This window comes from Tachypleus tridentatus, chromosome 2 (genome assembly GCF_004210375.1).
Source record: "Tachypleus tridentatus isolate NWPU-2018 chromosome 2, ASM421037v1, whole genome shotgun sequence".
NCBI classification, from domain to species: Eukaryota; Metazoa; Arthropoda; class Merostomata; order Xiphosura; family Limulidae; genus Tachypleus; species Tachypleus tridentatus.
In genome coordinates, this window is record NC_134826.1 from 125,232,458 (window position 1) to 125,250,581 (window position 18,124).

Consider the following 18,124-nt stretch of genomic DNA (forward strand, 5'->3'; position numbering starts at 1 on the left):
ATCATGATCTGCTTGATGTAATGATTTTAGAGCTTTGAAATTAGGTTAACATGTAAAACAAGAGACAAAGGCTTATTAAGCATACAACAGCACTGAATATTATCTGTGAACTCCAATAAATATTAAAAATATATGAAAATGATTTTAGAGCTTTAGATTAGGTTTGTACAAAACGTTATTGAGCATACAACAGCACTGAATATTAAAAACGTTATTCCCTGCAATTTAAACACTTTTTATTTGGGCAGATTTTAACATCAACCACTGTATAACTAGATAATGCAAAATTATGCCATAAAAATTAATTGTATTTCTTATATGTATAAAATAAAATGTATGATAAAATAATTGTTAGGGGTATGTATTTGGTCTTTGTATTCTGTATGGCAATAATTAATGTATTATATTGACTGAAGCAAAGTGGACTGTTTACACTGCACAACAATTATTTTGAAAAGTTTTGCTTCCTGAAAAGTTTTTGCTAATTGTGACAGGTACCTGGTGGGTATGCACAAATATAGTTTTGGTTTTGCTTCATCACGTAGGAACTCTGAGAAATAGACAGTTAACTGTTCACCGGCAATAACGTATTTAATTGCGTTTTTGTTTCTAATACGCCATTAAGTTCAACATAATTAAAAGTGTTTTGCTCTTGATTTTTGTTTGCATTCAATGTCTGGTGCATCACTTTGCAGTGTCCAATAGTAGTCAGCAAGCATTGATGGATTATAGTTGCCCTGATATCGTTTTTCCATTGAAGCAATGTCCTGGTGAAACTAAAGATTTCGGTGAAACGGTACGTGATAGGCAAATTTGGATGTAATTTTCGTGATCAGCAGCCAAATATCTGTAAGGAACACCCAATAGTGTTCAAGAAGCAAGAACTTTGTTGTGCAGTGTTATTTGTGTCATCTTTAGCAAAAGATATTTTTGGCATTTCTAAATTAAAAATTCCACTTGATTTTTTTTATCCAGACAACAAAATTAATATTTGTTTGATATTGGTATATTTCAATTCGGTAACATCTTTATAAAACATTTATGAATTGCTTTCAAAATCACTTATAAATAAATGTAGCATATAAACTTGCTGATTAATGCTTTCATAACCTGATGTCATTTACTTCCATCAACAATAGCCAAACAAAGATTGTTTTCAACTAAACAGCAACTTTTTTTACATTTTGAAGAAATTTGTTTCTATGATGTGTAAATTAAAAACCAACAAAATATGTGTTTATATTCTAAAGACAATATTTTAGAAAATTATAATGGTAATCTGAAAGGTGAACCTAACACAAAGGCCCTTCTACAAAAAACTAGAGGTCTGATAATCTGAAATCTAGAAGAACAAGTGTAACATCATGTTACAGAAGAGTTGAAAGAGACAAGATGTATCTTAAAATTTGGGTAATAATGAAACTAAGGAAGAGATAGATGAGTGAAAGGGTAGGGATTATATATATGTACGAGGGCTGTTCAAAAAATACGCGGACTGTTTGAATTGCGCGGCTCCAGTTGGTTCCAGGGGAATCCGCTTGGTGTCGCTAGGTTTGCACATATCAGCTGATTACGACGCCATTTCCCGATTGCAGATATCTTTATTTGTGTATTAGCTACGCGGTTTTAAGTGAAATGCGATTTTTTCGTTTGGCGGATTTCAGAATGAATGACCTGAAGGAGCAACGACTTGCTGTGAAATTTTGTGTTAAACTTGGAAAATCTGCGACTGAAACTTTTGCTATGCTTAACACGGCTTACGGTGATATTGCTATGAATCGTACGGCATGTTTCAAGTGGCATGAACGTTTTAAGGATGGTCGACAGTCCATTGAAGATGATGAGCGTCCTGGACGTCCTTTCACGTCAACTGACGACCCACACGTCGACAAAATCAACACCCTGGTGCGGGAAAATCGACGTCTGACTGTCAGGGAGCTTGCTGAAGAGTGTGGGATATCAGTTGGATCTTGTTACGAGATTTTAACCGAAAAATTGAAGATGCACCGCGTTGCTACGAAATTCAGCCCTCAGAACTCGTGAGTTTTTGGCCAAACACTCGATCACTGTTCTTCCCCACCCCACCCTCCTACTCACCTGACCTTGCTCCTTGCGATTTTTTCTTGTTCCCCAAACTCAAAACACCCGTGAAAGGAAGAAGATTTGAGACGATTCCTGAGATTAAGGCAAATGCGACGAAGGAGCTGGAAGACATTACAAAAGAAGCTTACCAGGACTGTTTCAACAAGTGGAAACACCGTTGGGATAAGTGTGTGCGTTGGGGAGGAGAGTACTTTGAAGGGGTCCCAGCCCTGTAACTTCTAAATAAAGTACATTTTGTTTTATGACGTCAGTTCGCGTATTTTTTGAACAGACCTCGTATTCCGCTGTAAAACAAGCTAAAAATAAACTATAACGTACATGATCATCAGGTAAAACAGAATACATATGAAAAATTACTGAACTTTCTTAGTGAGCCACGTCACAAATGAATTAATTTCCTCAAAGGTCGTATAATCTCTCAAAAAGTACCAAACTGGATTCACAGTACTTATTTTCTCTCTAGTTCACAAATCAGAAAACGGGACCAGAATGTAAAAATATATAGCCCATGCCAAATATATATCATGGAGGGCTATGAGGAGAGATTGCGCCAAGTAATTCACCTGAAAGGTTACACAACTGACCATTAAAGTAGATGCATGAACATTTTCTGCCCCTCCTATGTTTGGTTATTTGTTTATAAACAGTTTATTTGTCGTTCAATTTACATACAAATTTATGTAGATGTGTATAATATTTATAATATAGTTTATCTTCATTATCCTAATCGTGATACTTTTTAAGTAATGAGGAAAGAACTACTCACGACGCAGGGTACGATTTCTGTTGTAACTGTATGTTGTGGAATAATGTTTTCAATCAGTGTTAATCAATTTTAGGATAGCTGCCTCTGAGCTGTGGTCTTCCCTGTGTTTGAATGAAAATTACCATTCATATGGTAGCACTAATCTCTATGAGCAAATTTAGTATTTCTTCTTAACTAAGAAATGTTTGATTTAAACAGTTATGTACAGAAGGTTGAGTGAAATGGCTGGAAGGAATGCATTTTGAGAAAAGAATCGAGTGAAAGGCATCTGTTCAGTGTTCAGAATCAAGTTTACATATTTGTTATAAATATTGTTTTAATTGTGTTACAAATTTTATCTAGTCCATTTCTTTCTTTCCTCGCATTAAGTTGTAGCTAAATTCAGTATAATTTCATGATATATTCTGCCAGTACACCTAATTTATAGTAAGCTCACCTACGTTATTCATTTATGAAATCAATTTCACCAGAAAATACTACATTGTTTTCTATATATTGTAACAGCCTGATGTAAATTTTAAAAGAAACTTACCTGTATAGTTAAGTAAACTTTCTTGGGAAATATTGTTATACAATTGGATTTCCACTATGAAAGACAATAGCCAGAAAGAAATAGTAAGTTATATAGAAAGGAGAAGAAACGTTCGAGTGCATTTTTTAATGATTATTCGTTTTTCACCTTCGAAAGAGTTTTTAGGTGATTGATATTAATTTTATTTCATTTTAATTTTTCAAATTAACATGGATCTGTTTATATTACTGTGTGCAGCCCTCTCCCCCAAGTAGCAAGTCTAAAGATTTATAATGTTCGATTTGTTTCAATACATTGTGGGTTTACATCTGAATGGTTATAAGATTACTAACCAAACTACATGAGAACCATTTGCGGTAGTTTTCACCCTGTCCTCAAGGATTTTATTTATTTAATTGCAAATAGTGGATTTTTTAGAAGTGAAACTTGAGTTGTCTAGTGAAGGAAATTTAATATTTTCTTGTACTGAAGAATGTTACCATATTTGCTTGAAGATTTGCGTTTGGAAAGTAAACTGTAGTTATGGAGAGAAAAGCTGGAAGAGTACATAATGGGTTTTATTTAAAGCTATAACATCTGCATTATTTTATTGACATACTTCTTTTAATTTAGTTTTTGTAGATTAAACAACCATCGATGTTCACATGCAAAAAAACAAACAAACTTATTTTTAGGTATATCTTAACTGCAAAACACTGGCTCGATATTTGGTAGGTTGAAGTATTAGTGCACTACTGTATACATCTTTTTCAGAAAATTTGATCAGGACCACATGTTTTTTGGGTCACTGGAAATCATCATGATCCTAGCGACAAAGGTATCTATGTCTTTCATCACAGAGATATAAATGGCTAAACTGACCAGTACGGATTTGCCTTTGACTACAATTTTTGGGATATTTCTCAGTAAGGTGGATAACTAATGGCTGGTTTACTTTGCATATTGGCTGACAAAAATGGAGTTTTGAGTGGCTGCACTGTGTGGTTGGTGATGTATTTTGTAGTTGTTTGGCACAAGTAGAGTTCTGCAGTTAAATAAATCTAGATGTAATCACTTGAGATCTATATGAAGCATGGCAATTTATGTAGGACACAACATGGAGCCATTCAATGTTGGTACATATTGTATCTTCCTCTTGTTTATAACACTGAGTTGCAGTGTGGTTTCTGGAATATCTTATGCATTTTACTTGAGCAGTACAAGCTGCTCTGTAGCCAAACCTTTAATAGTTTAAACACTTCAAAATTGTGGTTTGCGTGATGTTGGCCTTTTCGACACTGTATCACAAGTCTCAAAGTACTACTCTTGATGAAGAGGTTTGGTTGGAGCCAGAAGGGTAAATAATTTTATCTCAAACAGTTGAAGTCAGGATTCAAATGTAGAATCAGATTGGTCTGAAGGGCAACCAGATACGTGGGTTGTAAAGAGGGTTATAACTTCTCAGTTACAACAATGACTTTCTCTAATCTCTGTTTCAGAGCAAGATAATAAAATTATAATTTGCTGAAATGATATTTCTATTAGCTTCATGTGTACTCATGGCCTATATTGCACATACAAAATGTACCCCTCTTTACATCTGTGGGCTTTCTCTATCCTGAAGGCTTCATTAGATTTCCCTTCACTTTATCCATATTTATGGCTGTGCTGCTTTATGTTGCTATTTCTGTTATACTGGCCAAGACTGCTTCTCTCTCAACCCTGACATTTTATCTCTAGTACAATTTGGTCATTACATGAATATCAATCACTACTTATAATTGTATATATTCATAAATATTTCAACTCGATCAAATTGAAATATTTTGTATTAATCTTCTTAGGTAAAAGTACCAGATATAACTGGCATAGTGTGAATTTCCTTGGTACTCTTATCCTCCAGGCTCAGAATAGCCAGGTGATTAGGGCACTATATTCGCAATCTGAAGGTCGCGAGTTCTTATCCCTGTCCCACCAAACATGCTCGACCTTCAGCTGTGGGGGCATTGTAAGTGACGGTCAATCTCCGCTATTTGGTAGTAGCAAAGTAGCCGAAGAATGGACAGTGGGTGACGGCGACTAGCTGCCTACCCTCTACTCTTTCACTGCTAAAATTAAAGCAGAGAGCCTTCCTATAGCTTCGTGCGAAATTCAAACCAAGCGTGTTCTTCAATGAAAATTCATTACCTGGTGAATATCACAATTTCAAAAATTGTAACATCTCGTATACCAATGAAAATAGCAGAGGAGCTGTATAATCAAATAATATCTCTTAGTCCAGAAAACACAGTTAACCTCATGTCCTAACATCAACGTCAAGTCCTTTATTTTTATATATATTGTTTAATAGTTGTGTTATTTGTCTGATTGGTCCATTTGTATTATTCAGCACTCGTGAATAATTATATATACTCGTACATATTCATTTATGCGTGCCAGATCACAAACATATTTATATTTTAATGAATATTTGTAGCTTAGAATACGATGTCTATATCCCCAATGAAAGTTACTTATTCGCCTTCTCAGATTACTTTTCAAAGATATGACTTAATAGCTGTAGTCTTGTAATATCCTTTTACCTATTAGCCATCAAACTCAATGCATTTTTAATTTCAGACTTCAGAAAATAAATAATCACGGACAGAATTTACATAAACTAAAACTTTTAATTAAATTCTCGTAAGTTTGGATTAATACTCATGTTTTTACTACATAATGTAGCAATATATACTAAAGAAAAAGCACAGTTCTTACACTGAAACAAAGGTCATACACACATCTATCCTAGTTGTTTACTGATTAGATTATTAATCTTATATGTATCAATTGAAAAATCTGTCATCCGCAATTCAACAGTCTCTCTAAACTGTATCAAGTTATTCGATTCAATGCTTTCCCATCTATTTTATGGTGAATAGCCAAATAAGTACTCTCAGCTCTTTTCTGTTTTTATTCTTGATTTGAGATAATACTCTAATCTTCCTCTGACTTGTTCGTCTCTTATTCTGACTCCTAATTAATTTATTTTATCAGAACATTATCAGTTATATCTGACTCATATGTACTATGCAACTGAGCATCCCTCTTGACTCCTGTAACTTGTATGTCAATGAAAAGCAGAATATTAAGGTCAGCTCCCTCATCCACATGTATCTCTTCAGGTACTCTAAAATACACAACTGAGAGCTCCATCAATGCAACAGTTGCGAATTCTGTCCCACTTAGTAAAATAATTGATAGTTACGAGCACATAGTGATAACCTCTTTCTGTCTCTGCAAATGGACCATCAATACATAGAACTATTCTCTGCGAAAAGAAAATCCACAATTCTCTACTAGAGTTTATTCTGTTCTTTTTTCTTTTCATCTGGGTGATATACACTAAACAGTAATGACAATAATCATCTTAACTCAACTGCAACCAATAGAAATATCATCTAATGTTAATACTAGCGTGAATATTGTCTTGAAGTTCGATATTTGTGTTATGCAAAGTGTGAAGATTCTATTGCCTTGTACCTATGGTAATCACTGGTACAGGAGAACCAAAAGCAAGCAGTAGATGCTACTACTAAAACTGCAGAAAATTAACGGGGCCAAGCTGAGCCTGGCCACTGACATAGAGGAGCTCAGCTGATAACTTGCACCAATAGATTTGGTGGTCACTCTGACTCTTTTTATTGTTTGGTAGGACTTGATACATACCTGTAAAGGTACAAAGGCAAGAGATCAAGTTTTTGAATGACATTAAAATGTTCATAACACTGGTATATCTTTCAGCAGATAAGGCCCTCAAAATAGGACCACCACTCTAAATAATAAATACCAACTTTGTTCTAGAAAATGGTGATAGTATAGGTGTGAGTAGACAGGTAGATGGCTGTTTGCAGATGATGATGTTGTTCGCAGAATAAAAGTATTCATCTACACCTTTTGCTGACCTGGTTGTTTGGGCATTTGACTCAAAATCTGCAGGTTGCTGGCTCGTAGCCCCACCAGCAAACATGTTTGCTCTTTCAAATGTGGGGACATTATAATGTGACTGTCAAATATTGTATTAATTGATAGAAGAACAGCCCAAGAAGTGGTAGTGGGTGAAGTTGACTAGTTGTCTTCTCTCTAGGCCAGGGATCTTCAAATCTTTTTTAACAAAGGCGGGAAGGTAGATCTTTTAGACTTTGTGGGCGGGAGAGGCCATGGTAAAATTAAGAATACAGTATTGCTAATTTATTTATCATAAGAACATATATTGAAAATATTTAAAATACATAGTCGTTTTCTCTTTAGCGAGAAGCATGAAACTGTTGTTTTTCTGACAAAATTACGTTTAACTGAGATTTAAAGTTAGTGCTTTCTATCATAAAATGTGATTGCAAATGCACATCAGATAAGGCTTATCTGTAACTAGATTTCACGTACTTCATCTTTGAAAATGTCTGTTTACAGAAATAGGTTGTGCCAAAAACTGAGATGAATCCACGAGCAAAGTTTTTTAAATGAACATGTTGATCACTTGGAAGACATTTATAGAACTCTATCAGTATCCCTTATTTGTATTTGTCCTTCAACAGATCAATCACTTCAGTTTGAACTTCAGGTGGCAATTCATCAATAACACAATCAAATTGGTTTTAGAAGAGCCTTATTTCTGCTGCATTCGCATCAAAATCAGATAAACGCTCATTGAACTGCAGTTTCAGATCAGAAAAGTTATATTGTGCAAACCTGCGTGAGAATGGGGATTCCGCTTCTTGCTTGAATCTTTACAACATGAAAAGTGTGTGAAGCAACTCCTCATCAGTTGGGACTGAAAAAGATTTAGTTTTTACCGAAATACTTTCACTTCAGTGTACATATCGCAAATAAGCACGGTTTCGTCTTGCAAACTAAGACTGAATTAATTCAGATACATAGAAAAGTCAACAGCAAAAGCTAATTTTCAAAGCCATTCACTGTTTGTGAGTAACGGTTAACAACAGTTATTTTCATTTAAAAAAATTTTAATCTCAGTTCTAAGCTCAAAAACTAGCAACATAACCTTCCTATAGCTCAGCCCAAAATTCACGCAATTGACGATGATTGAGTCCATGAGAGCGAATAAAGTTCACTCTCGAAATTACAAGTTCCATAACACATGATAGATGTCGTACAGTGCGTGCTGATGAAATTACAGTAAAGAACCATAAGCTCAGAACAACCCGCACTTAAAACAACTTTGTAAATTTGCTCAACTAAACCTTTTCCTGCATCACTCATATTTTTACCACCGTCTGCTGTAATGCATTTCAGCCGTTTCCATTCCAGGATGTACTGAGTTAGCGATTTTTCGACCTCTTTGAAAATGTCCTCATCTGTAGTTCTTCCATGCATACTCTGCACAGAAGCTAATTCTTCAGTCACTTCAAAATTGATATTGACTCCGCAAATAAAGAATAGCAACTGCGAAGTGTCGCACACGTCTGTTGGCTCGTTAAGCGCGATGGAAAAGTACTCGAACTCTTTGGCATTGTTTTTCAACTGAGACACAATATTGCTTCCAGTGTCCTCGACTCCATGAACAACTGTATCTGCTGAGAGGCTAATAGTCTTAAATAAGTATACTTTTTTCTGGACACATTTCTTCGGCTGCTTCAATAATGCATAATTTAATTAGCTTACCATCTGTAAATGGTTTTCCTCGTTTAGCTAACAGATGTGCCTCTCTGAAACTTGCTCTTGTTGCAGCTTACTTCTCGGTTTTCTTCCTCTTAAATACAAACTGTTCTAACGATAAGTTACGTTTTAAGGTTTTGAATTTGTCTGAACGTAGCTCTCCCGTGAACTGAAAATATTTTGATGAATGCTTGGTTTGGTAATGTCAACAAATGTATTATTTTAGCACTGCAATAGTTTCGTTGCATATTAAGCACAATGCTTTGTTACGTGATTCAGTAACGAAGTAGTCCACACTCCATCGTTTTTTTTTTTTTAAACACAAAATTCCGAGTGAACTTCTTTCTTGCTTCCTTGTTCTGACATGATAACTAGGAATAGCTATGAACTTGAAAAAGTAAACAGCAACATTCACTGACACACACTGAGGTACACAGGACAGGTGTGAGAAAAAAAACATACTGCTTCAGGACGTTGAAATCGATAAGTGAGATGAAGTTTTCCAGGAAATAGAAAAGTGTATCGTACCTAGATTGGGTTTTGCTCAGTCACGTTTTATTTAATTTTTTGTTGTTTTCATGTAATTAAAAATGAAAATGATGATGATATCATTATAGCATTTTATTACTTTAATGAACTCTTAGCGAGCAGTATCGCAGTAAGTTGGATTTTTGCTGAATTACATTTTATTTTTTTCATTTTATAGTATTAAAAATTATATTATTACTTTAATAAACTGTTGGTAGACCGGATAAATCAAAGTCGCAAGCCGTAGTTTGGAGACCTGATTTAGTTTATCAATGCTAAATTAGAAATTGCTAGCACACATAAGCCTTGACTAGCTTTGTATGTAATTTAAAAATAAATAAACTGACTTACATTTTTATTTTGGCACGGAAGTCTTGGACACACTGCACAATATTATCAGTCAGTTTTACTCGTGCAACTGGAAAAGTGGTGTTTCACAGCAGAGTTATCAATGTAAGTTAATGCACTACATGGATGAAAATAATATAGGGCATAACAGCATTTCTATTTAAATAGCAATATTTCATAGTTTAGGATGGATGTAGTCTATTGTGTCAATGCTGTTTGATTATAGTCTCTACCAACTGTTTCCTGCAGAGATTGCTCAGACAGTTATTTATTTAGGGACAAGTGAAATGTAAATTTTTTTTTTAATTATGGGTGATTGATTATCCTATATTATGACAGAATGGTTACTGGTGCAATAAGCAAAGTGGAAGTAACTAAAACTAGTGGTGCTGCTGAAATTATGTTCATCTTACCGCCTTTAAATTCAAATATGTGGTGTGATGGATCTGAGGTTGCTGGTGGAGGATAATGCAAAATAATTCTAAATTCAATACAGATAAATCACCTCAGTGACTTGTTGACAAGCATTAGAATTCCTAAAGTTTGTTTAATTTAGGATACTCCAGATCTGGCATATCCACGACAAGACAATGAGTTCCTCTGGAATGCCAAGATCAGCAAGAGTGGGATCAGGACAGTGTAACTGTAGATACGGGATGAAGAAGAATATGTAATTACATACACTAATCATATGCCTTATGCTTATTGAATACAGATAATACACAAGAAAGAAACAAATGCTTGCAGTTGTAGCCTTTACAAAGCACTATCAATATTACTTAATATGATAAGAGTTTCATTGTGTGATGGACCATTCTTTTCTTAAATAGTTAATTAACTTTAAAATTTTAGAAGGGATGATAGTATGTTGAATAACAATGCTGCAAAAAAATTATTTTTATACTATGTTGTCTATGCCTTCAATACAGAAATACAGACATATTGCCCTACTGCAGGGTGAGATTTTATCCATTTGTGGAATAGCCTGATTTTGTACATTATGTGGGAATTTATATATAATTTTCACAGTAGCAGAGTTAAGGCATGCAGTAGACTATTTCACTAGCTAATGGATGTCAAATATTAATACTTCAGTAGATCCTAGAAGAGCAACTGAAGGATCAAGATCATGCAAGGACTGTTCCTGCTGAGCAGCAAGATAAATCTTATCACTTATCCATGTATCTCAGAATGGCTGTTATGGGTATTAACACTAAGGAGAGAACAACATTTTGACCTTTCTAGGTCAACCTCAGGTTAAGAAAGAGAGAATTTGCAACTGTTCATTGCCAGGCATGTGTCTTAGGGATAAGAGTATAAACGACTACGGGATTGTAGGGGTCGTTGCAGTGGGATGTTAGGTTATTAATTAGTATAGGTATAAAGGTGTTCCTTTAAATTAGTTTAATTTTGGTTTTAGTTGTTGTATAAGTAGGGCTGTGTTTTGTGTGTCACACTTTTCACTATCAAAATTGATGCTATTACTACACAACTTCCTCCTATGGTTGCAAACAGGCTGTATTTTAACAGCTTTCACATCTCGTGTCAGTCATCAAACATAAGGTTTATTGAGTGGCAGCTTCAAACTGCCCTCAATTACTTGTTGAAGTGAACCACAGCAAATAATTTTACCCTTTCTTTTTTGAAAACTTTTTGCATGCATTTCTGCCACCAATGGAGTATACATCCTGATCTCAAACTCCATCTTGGTGATATTGTTCTTCCTTTGGCCTCTAATTACAGTCCTGTATTGAAAGCTCAGATTCATGTCAGTTGGTAATTGACTTGGAGTAAGCAATGTCATAACAAGCTTTTCTAGGTCAAACCATCTGTTCTCTGCCCATTCTTTTTTCTGTAAGTATCAGAAGGAGGAAGTTGCTCTAACAAGTCTGTGCATTGGTCACAGTTTAACTCATCATTGTCTTTTATCTGAGACTGATTCATCATTGTATGGTCTTTGTGATACTCATGTCACAACAGCTCATATTTTACTGTCATGCCATTGTTATGACTGTGAGTGATGGGACCATTTTAGATCTGTCTTTTCTGTCTTATCCCTGACATTAGACAGTGTTTGGCACTGATGACACTGTCCCACTTACTTGTGTTTTTAACTTTTTATTACCCATTGGCTTTTTCAATTCTATTTAAATCTTTTATGTGAATTGTGGACATTGTTCCCATTTTATCTTGATTTATTTTGACAGTTTTACTTTTATGTGTTGTTATTGCTTGTTTGGTGCAAGCAGCTGGTTGCTTTGCAACAATAAAGGCCAACTAACCAATCATTTATTTACTTCTCAGCTCATCCTTGTTTTCATTGGCATCTCAAATTTCACTGGCTGTCACAGGGGAGTCATAGTTCTGCCCCTATTTGTAGGTCCCGACCCCTGATATCAGCCCCTTGGTACATTATAACTAAGAATGGATACTTTATTTTTCTAAGGGTTCTACTGCTCAGTCAGAATACCACCAGCGATGTTGGTGAATATTGTATTATTTTATGGTCTGTGGAGGCTTAGCTCTGAAAATTTCTAGACTTAGGGTAACCTTAATCATAGATCCAGGAGCACTCTATGTTCTTGAGCTATGATTAGTTATACAGTTCAGATATTTGACACTATTATCTACTCAAGCTGTAATGTTTCTGATTTCCATGAATCCTCAGGATTTAGAATTTAGTTCTTGGACTATTAGAGTTTGGTATTATAGGGGTATTGAGAGAGTAGTGCTAGTTCTTACAAGGTTTCACTACCATCAGTAGTTGGGCTTCAGAAGACAGAAAATTGGTGTTCATTCAGTAATTGATCTTTCTTATATATATCAGTGCCTAGATTATCCAGTTTATATTTATCCAGTTTCTTATTCCTCAGTGTGAGTTGACATTTTTTACTAGTATTGTTGATGTCCAAGTTCATGTGTTGCCAATGCCTATTTGCATGTTTTCTGTAGGGAGCCATCCCACCATTATTTGCATTTTATGCACAAGGGTTGGGTACTGCAGTTCAGAGCTCTGCCCATGGGACTAACAGTGGCACACATCTTGACATATGTAACTGATTACTGCTGTCACCATCTTTTCAATTATTAGAACATTACATCCTCATTCTACTTTCAGAAACAATGAAGGCAGGCTTGATTTTCAGGGCTGAAACACCTATTCTTGTTCCAGTTCAATATGTCATTAGTCTAATCAGTGCCCATCTGACTTCCATCTGGTTTAATACTAGAGAAGAAGAAGCCAGACTCTTACTCATCTCTCCTTCTCTCAATTCATGAAAGTTTTTTCTCTTCTGGGAATATAGGCATCATTTAAATCACTCATGCATTTTTAATGGTATTTATGCAGAAAAGGGATTATACACATTAGTTTACTAGGTTCCCCAGTTTTTTTAGTTGGGATCATTCTTTGATCTTGAGGGCTTTTATCAAACTACTACTCTGGCAACCACTAATTTAACATATTTGATACTGTATAAATGAGATGTCCCATAAGACATCCTGGAGACTGACTATGCTAAACCACTGCTCATAGACTGTCATGAGTAAAGTATAAGGATATACTTCCTGTCCCTGCCAATCATTTGAATGAATAAATTTATGTTGGTTTTAGAATTTAGAGAATTTGCACTCATTTTTTGGGCTCTTCAATGCACATTATCCCCCCACTCACACACACACAGAGGTTTTAACTCCAAAGTAAATTCTTTTCATTTTGTTGAAAAGGGTAAAGTTGGAGTTCTCTTCCTACCTTGGTTATTTTCCTCAGATATCAGTAGGAGTGGCACCAGCTTGTGTGGGAGCCTAATTATCATATTGGTTCAAATTTGACATTCATCTGGGTTGAATATGACTTCTTTTTGATCAATATTGATTCAGTACATTGTTCACAGAAGAGGGTCTACTCCCCACTCATAATTCCTAATGTAAAGTGGTTGCATTTTGGATATTTGGTTGAATGCAATGCTTTCACAACCTCACAGTAATTCTGGGGTAAATGGATTTTACCTTCCTGACACTGTTGGGAGCAAAGATGAGTGTTCATAATTTCATATTGGATGATTTCTATTTCCTTAGGTTGAGTGACTCTCATATGATCCCATCATTCTAAGCATGATGTATTGACTTTCATAGTTCTCTAGACTGAGGATATTTCCACTTTAGTGTTGCTTACTTTCTTGTCATAATTCCAGTGGCTTAGAATGAATCACCATGACTACAATGGATCCACATATAAGTGTGCATATAGTTTACAGTCAACTTGACTTTTCCACCAACATCAGATATAGAGACCATGGACCTTGAACTCCGTCCCTTGTCAGTGGAATCCTTAGCTATATGGGGCCTGGCCTGTAGTGATGATTCAATTCACAGTGCAAGAATTAACTTCTAGGTGAAGAGCATATGTGTTTCAGATCTAGTGAGGTTTTTCCAGAGGGGTTTCAATCTTCTGTTGAAATCTGTGTAGATGCTTTTTGTATGGATAGTGTCCTCACTGGCTTCTTCACCTAATCAATGTGGAGTTATAGCTCTAAGGGGAAGTATGTATGTCTTGGAATTTAATATTTTCTGAAATAAAAATATATTTCCAATCATACTTACCTCCTTTCCAACCATTCTTCCCATTTAAGAGCTGGCATTAGAAACTAGGATTGAGCCAGTCTTGAAAAAGTGATAACACCATCTGAATAAGGTGACTATATACAGTACCAGGATAGAGGGTGCATTGACATAGGTGGAGAGTATCACAAGATATGTATTGCTAAGGGTAATTGACTGGGGTGTAGAGTAGAGCAAACGAGAAAAACACTATCATGAATGCTTAGATGAACAAGGGTAGAAACCACAGCAGACAATGAATAGCTGTAAGTGTGAAAGGAGGAAATGATTTTTGTAAAAAAAAATTTTTGATTTAAGAAAATGTTAATATTCATTCCTTTTGTTTTTCTCTCTATAATTGTAATACAAAAATGTTTAGTTATACCAAAATGTTTTGAAACTTTGCTGTAACATTTTTGCAAAATAGACTGAATTTGTTTCATGGTGTAATTGAGTTTTGTTTTTGTAAAACATGATTTTATTAAATTATATTTGGGATACAAATTTTCTGTTTTTAAGTTGCAATTTTTATTTGATCTCTTATGGTTTTTTAAAAGAATAGTGTACAACAGCATTTTAGCCATATTGTAGGTTCAACAAATATAATTGAGACTTTTTTTTCTAGACATCTATGACCAGGAATCTTAATGGTGAAAAAACAACATATAATTTCAGTGGAAAATGGAATCCTAAACATCCTTTATTTGATGTCCTCAACACAGAAACATCTAGGGGTGAGATTGTATATGTATTAGTTAATCTTTTCTTTTGTGTCAGATATTCTGGTTTCTCTTTGTGTGCCTTTTAAACTTCAGTGTTGGGACTAAGTCAAACATGTAAAGACAATTGTTTTTTATTGTCTTTTATATTACACTTTGTCTTATTATTGAATAAACCTTTAAAATAATATTTTTTTTTATTAATTAAAAAGGGGATAGGAGGAGAGGGAACACAATACCCATCAGTGTTAAGTAACATGACAGATGAATGTCAAAATTCCTAGGGATTGCATGGTAATGAAGTTATACAAGTTATTTGATTCATCGTCATGAATTTCATTGTTACAGTCTTTACTAGGTATTATAAACCTTTTTTTTTTCTGAAACATAAAAGTTTACCATATTTTATTATTTCTTATCAAGGACCTCGAGATTGTTTATGTGTATTGGTTTTTGATTTTTATTATTTTTTAACTTTACAAAAGGTGTCACATTCTCTAACCAAGTATGATAGCCCCAGATCTTCAGTTTCGAAATATGCCAACTTTTGTAATTGGACATTGTGGTCCATATAGGCCATCTTATTTCCTAATATCCATACTATAAAGCTTAAAGCCAGTCTTTACTATTCAAATATTTATCAAGCTTTCTCTTAAGCTCTTTCCTTATGGGCATCCTTTTATGAGCATGTCACAAAAATTTGGTGTGTTGTATTCTAAAGTTAACAAAAGTAAATTATTTATCATGGTATATGAATAAAAACATATTGAATGAATCAAATCATAATATTGTACAAGTTTTCAGTTTTTAGTTTTATGAAGAAATATTTTTAAAAAATCTTCAGTCTTATACTAGTATAAGAAATGTGAAATTTGTTCTCTTGTATCCACTCTTCTCTGATTTATTTACCACCTATCAGAAAAGTACAAAATTTAATGTAAATTACTGATTATAATATTATAGTCATTCTGGCATGGTATATCCTGTAATATTATATGGTTAGAGAGCTATAACATAGATAATCACATCCCTCTTGCTGCATATGCACAGGACAGTTTTTCATTTTACCTGTGCCCTCTTATAACCAGACAGGTCCTTTTTATCTAAGAGACTGGAAGTCAGGAAAGTGGGTAAATCCTTTTCACCAATTCATCTGATCACTAATTTTCACCACTAAGACTTATCAGATTCTAACCATTTGTTAAACTCAGTGTTGGTCTTGAAGTGTTATGTTGTCCACACTAATGCCTTTAGAAGTGCAAAACAATGACCTATCATTCAAGGTGGTCCTTCAGTTTCCTGAATTTATCTCCTGTTACTTTGTCAAGGTTGGCTCGAAAATGGATCCATATTGCCTCTGGGCCTTGGAGATTAAGATATTTTGTACAAGTCATTTCTATTCACATTTGTCATATTTCTATGCCCTTAGTGACTCATTTGAATTGCCTTCTGGATGCCATTGTACATGCTGGTATGTGGACATCCTCTAATACATTTATATTACATTATTTACATGATCTGGCAGTATCTTCATCTCAGGGTTTTTTATTTACCCCTATAGCTATCTTAACCATACCTGCTGGAGGTGTGAGTATCTTCATTACTGATATTGTCTGTTCTTTACTTTTCAGGATTTCTTACTTCTTTTTTACAGGTTTCCACATGTTGTCGAGCCAGGATGTTCTTTTATCAAACCATTTCTGTACAAGCAACCATTAATCCAATATACTTTATCTAGGTTGCAACAGGCTCTGTAGAAATGAGGTGTTCCATTAGACCATCTAGAGGCAGACTGGGTGGTACTATTTTATTATGCTGGACTACCCCTCACGGACTATCTTAAGAGGATATTTTGTTGCCTTTTAGACTTCTTGTTTTGATTCTGGTGTCTTGGAATGCATCATTCTATAACTACAGGTTGATATCTACTTACAAGTATATATATATTGTAGTCCAAATTCCATAGCTACCAACATGAGATATCAGGACCATGGCCCTGTAATGTGAACCCTGAGCAGTGGAACCTTGGCTACCTGGTTGGGGCTTGACCAATACTGATGATGGATTGTGTCAAATTCCGCCTGCAGTGCATGAATTAGGTTCTGGGTGAAGAGCATATTTATTCCAGATTTAGTACAGTTTTTTCACTAGGGTGTTAAACTTCCTTTGACATATCCATAATCAGTTCATGGGTGATGTCATCACTGATCCGACCACCTTATCAAAGGGGGATTCTAGCTGTAATGTAAGAGAAGGTAAGTATGTTTTCTTAAATTCAAAATACTGGTCAATACTGATGATGGATTGTGTCAAATTCCACCTGCAGTGCATGAATTAGGTTCTGGGTGAAGAGCATATCTATTCCAGATGTAGTACAGTTCTTTCACTAGGGTGCTAAACTTTATTTGACATATCCATAATCAGTTCATGGATGATGCTATTACTGATCTGACCACCTTATCAAAGGGGGGTATTCTAGCTGTAATGTAAGAGAAGGTAAGTATGTTTTCTTAAATTAAATATATATTTTCAGTAATACTTACTTCCTTTTACACTCTCCCATGTTTACTCCCCATTAAGAGCCAGTGTTAGAGACTGCAGATTGGGTCAGTTTAAAAACAATATTATCTGAATGAGATGTTTATATGCGGTATCAGGATAGATAGAGTGTGAACTATATAGGTGGAGAGTGTCATGAGATGGATATTTCCAAGTGTAATAAAGACTGGAGAAAGTGAGAAATAATCAGACCAATGCTAAGATTGAAAAGGAAGGACACTAGCAGTTATGTAATAGTTGTAATTTGAAAGGAGGTGACATTTACTGGAAATACATTTTCAGTTTAAGAAAATTTTAACTTTCTCCCTTGCATAAGTCCTTCCATCTGTTCAGTGT

The 18,124-nt window shown here is 34.8% G+C and overlaps 1 protein-coding gene across 9 annotated transcripts in view; it reads left to right on the forward strand.

Annotated features, from left to right (window-relative positions):
• The first annotated feature begins 8,587 nt into the window (after positions 1 to 8,587).
• LOC143245026 (rab GTPase-activating protein 1-like) overlaps positions 8,588 to 18,124 on the forward strand; it is a 70,081-nt gene continuing 60,544 nt past the window's right edge. For 4 of the 9 annotated variants that reach the window (XM_076490798.1, XM_076490800.1, XM_076490797.1 and 1 more), the window contains exons 1-2: positions 9,749 to 10,016; positions 15,136 to 15,244. In XM_076490798.1, the coding sequence (XP_076346913.1) occupies positions 15,158 to 15,244 (87 nt within the window). In that variant the 5' untranslated portion in view covers positions 9,749 to 10,016; positions 15,136 to 15,157. The other 5 variants (XM_076490804.1, XM_076490801.1, XM_076490805.1 and 2 more) reach the window with 5 other exon arrangements.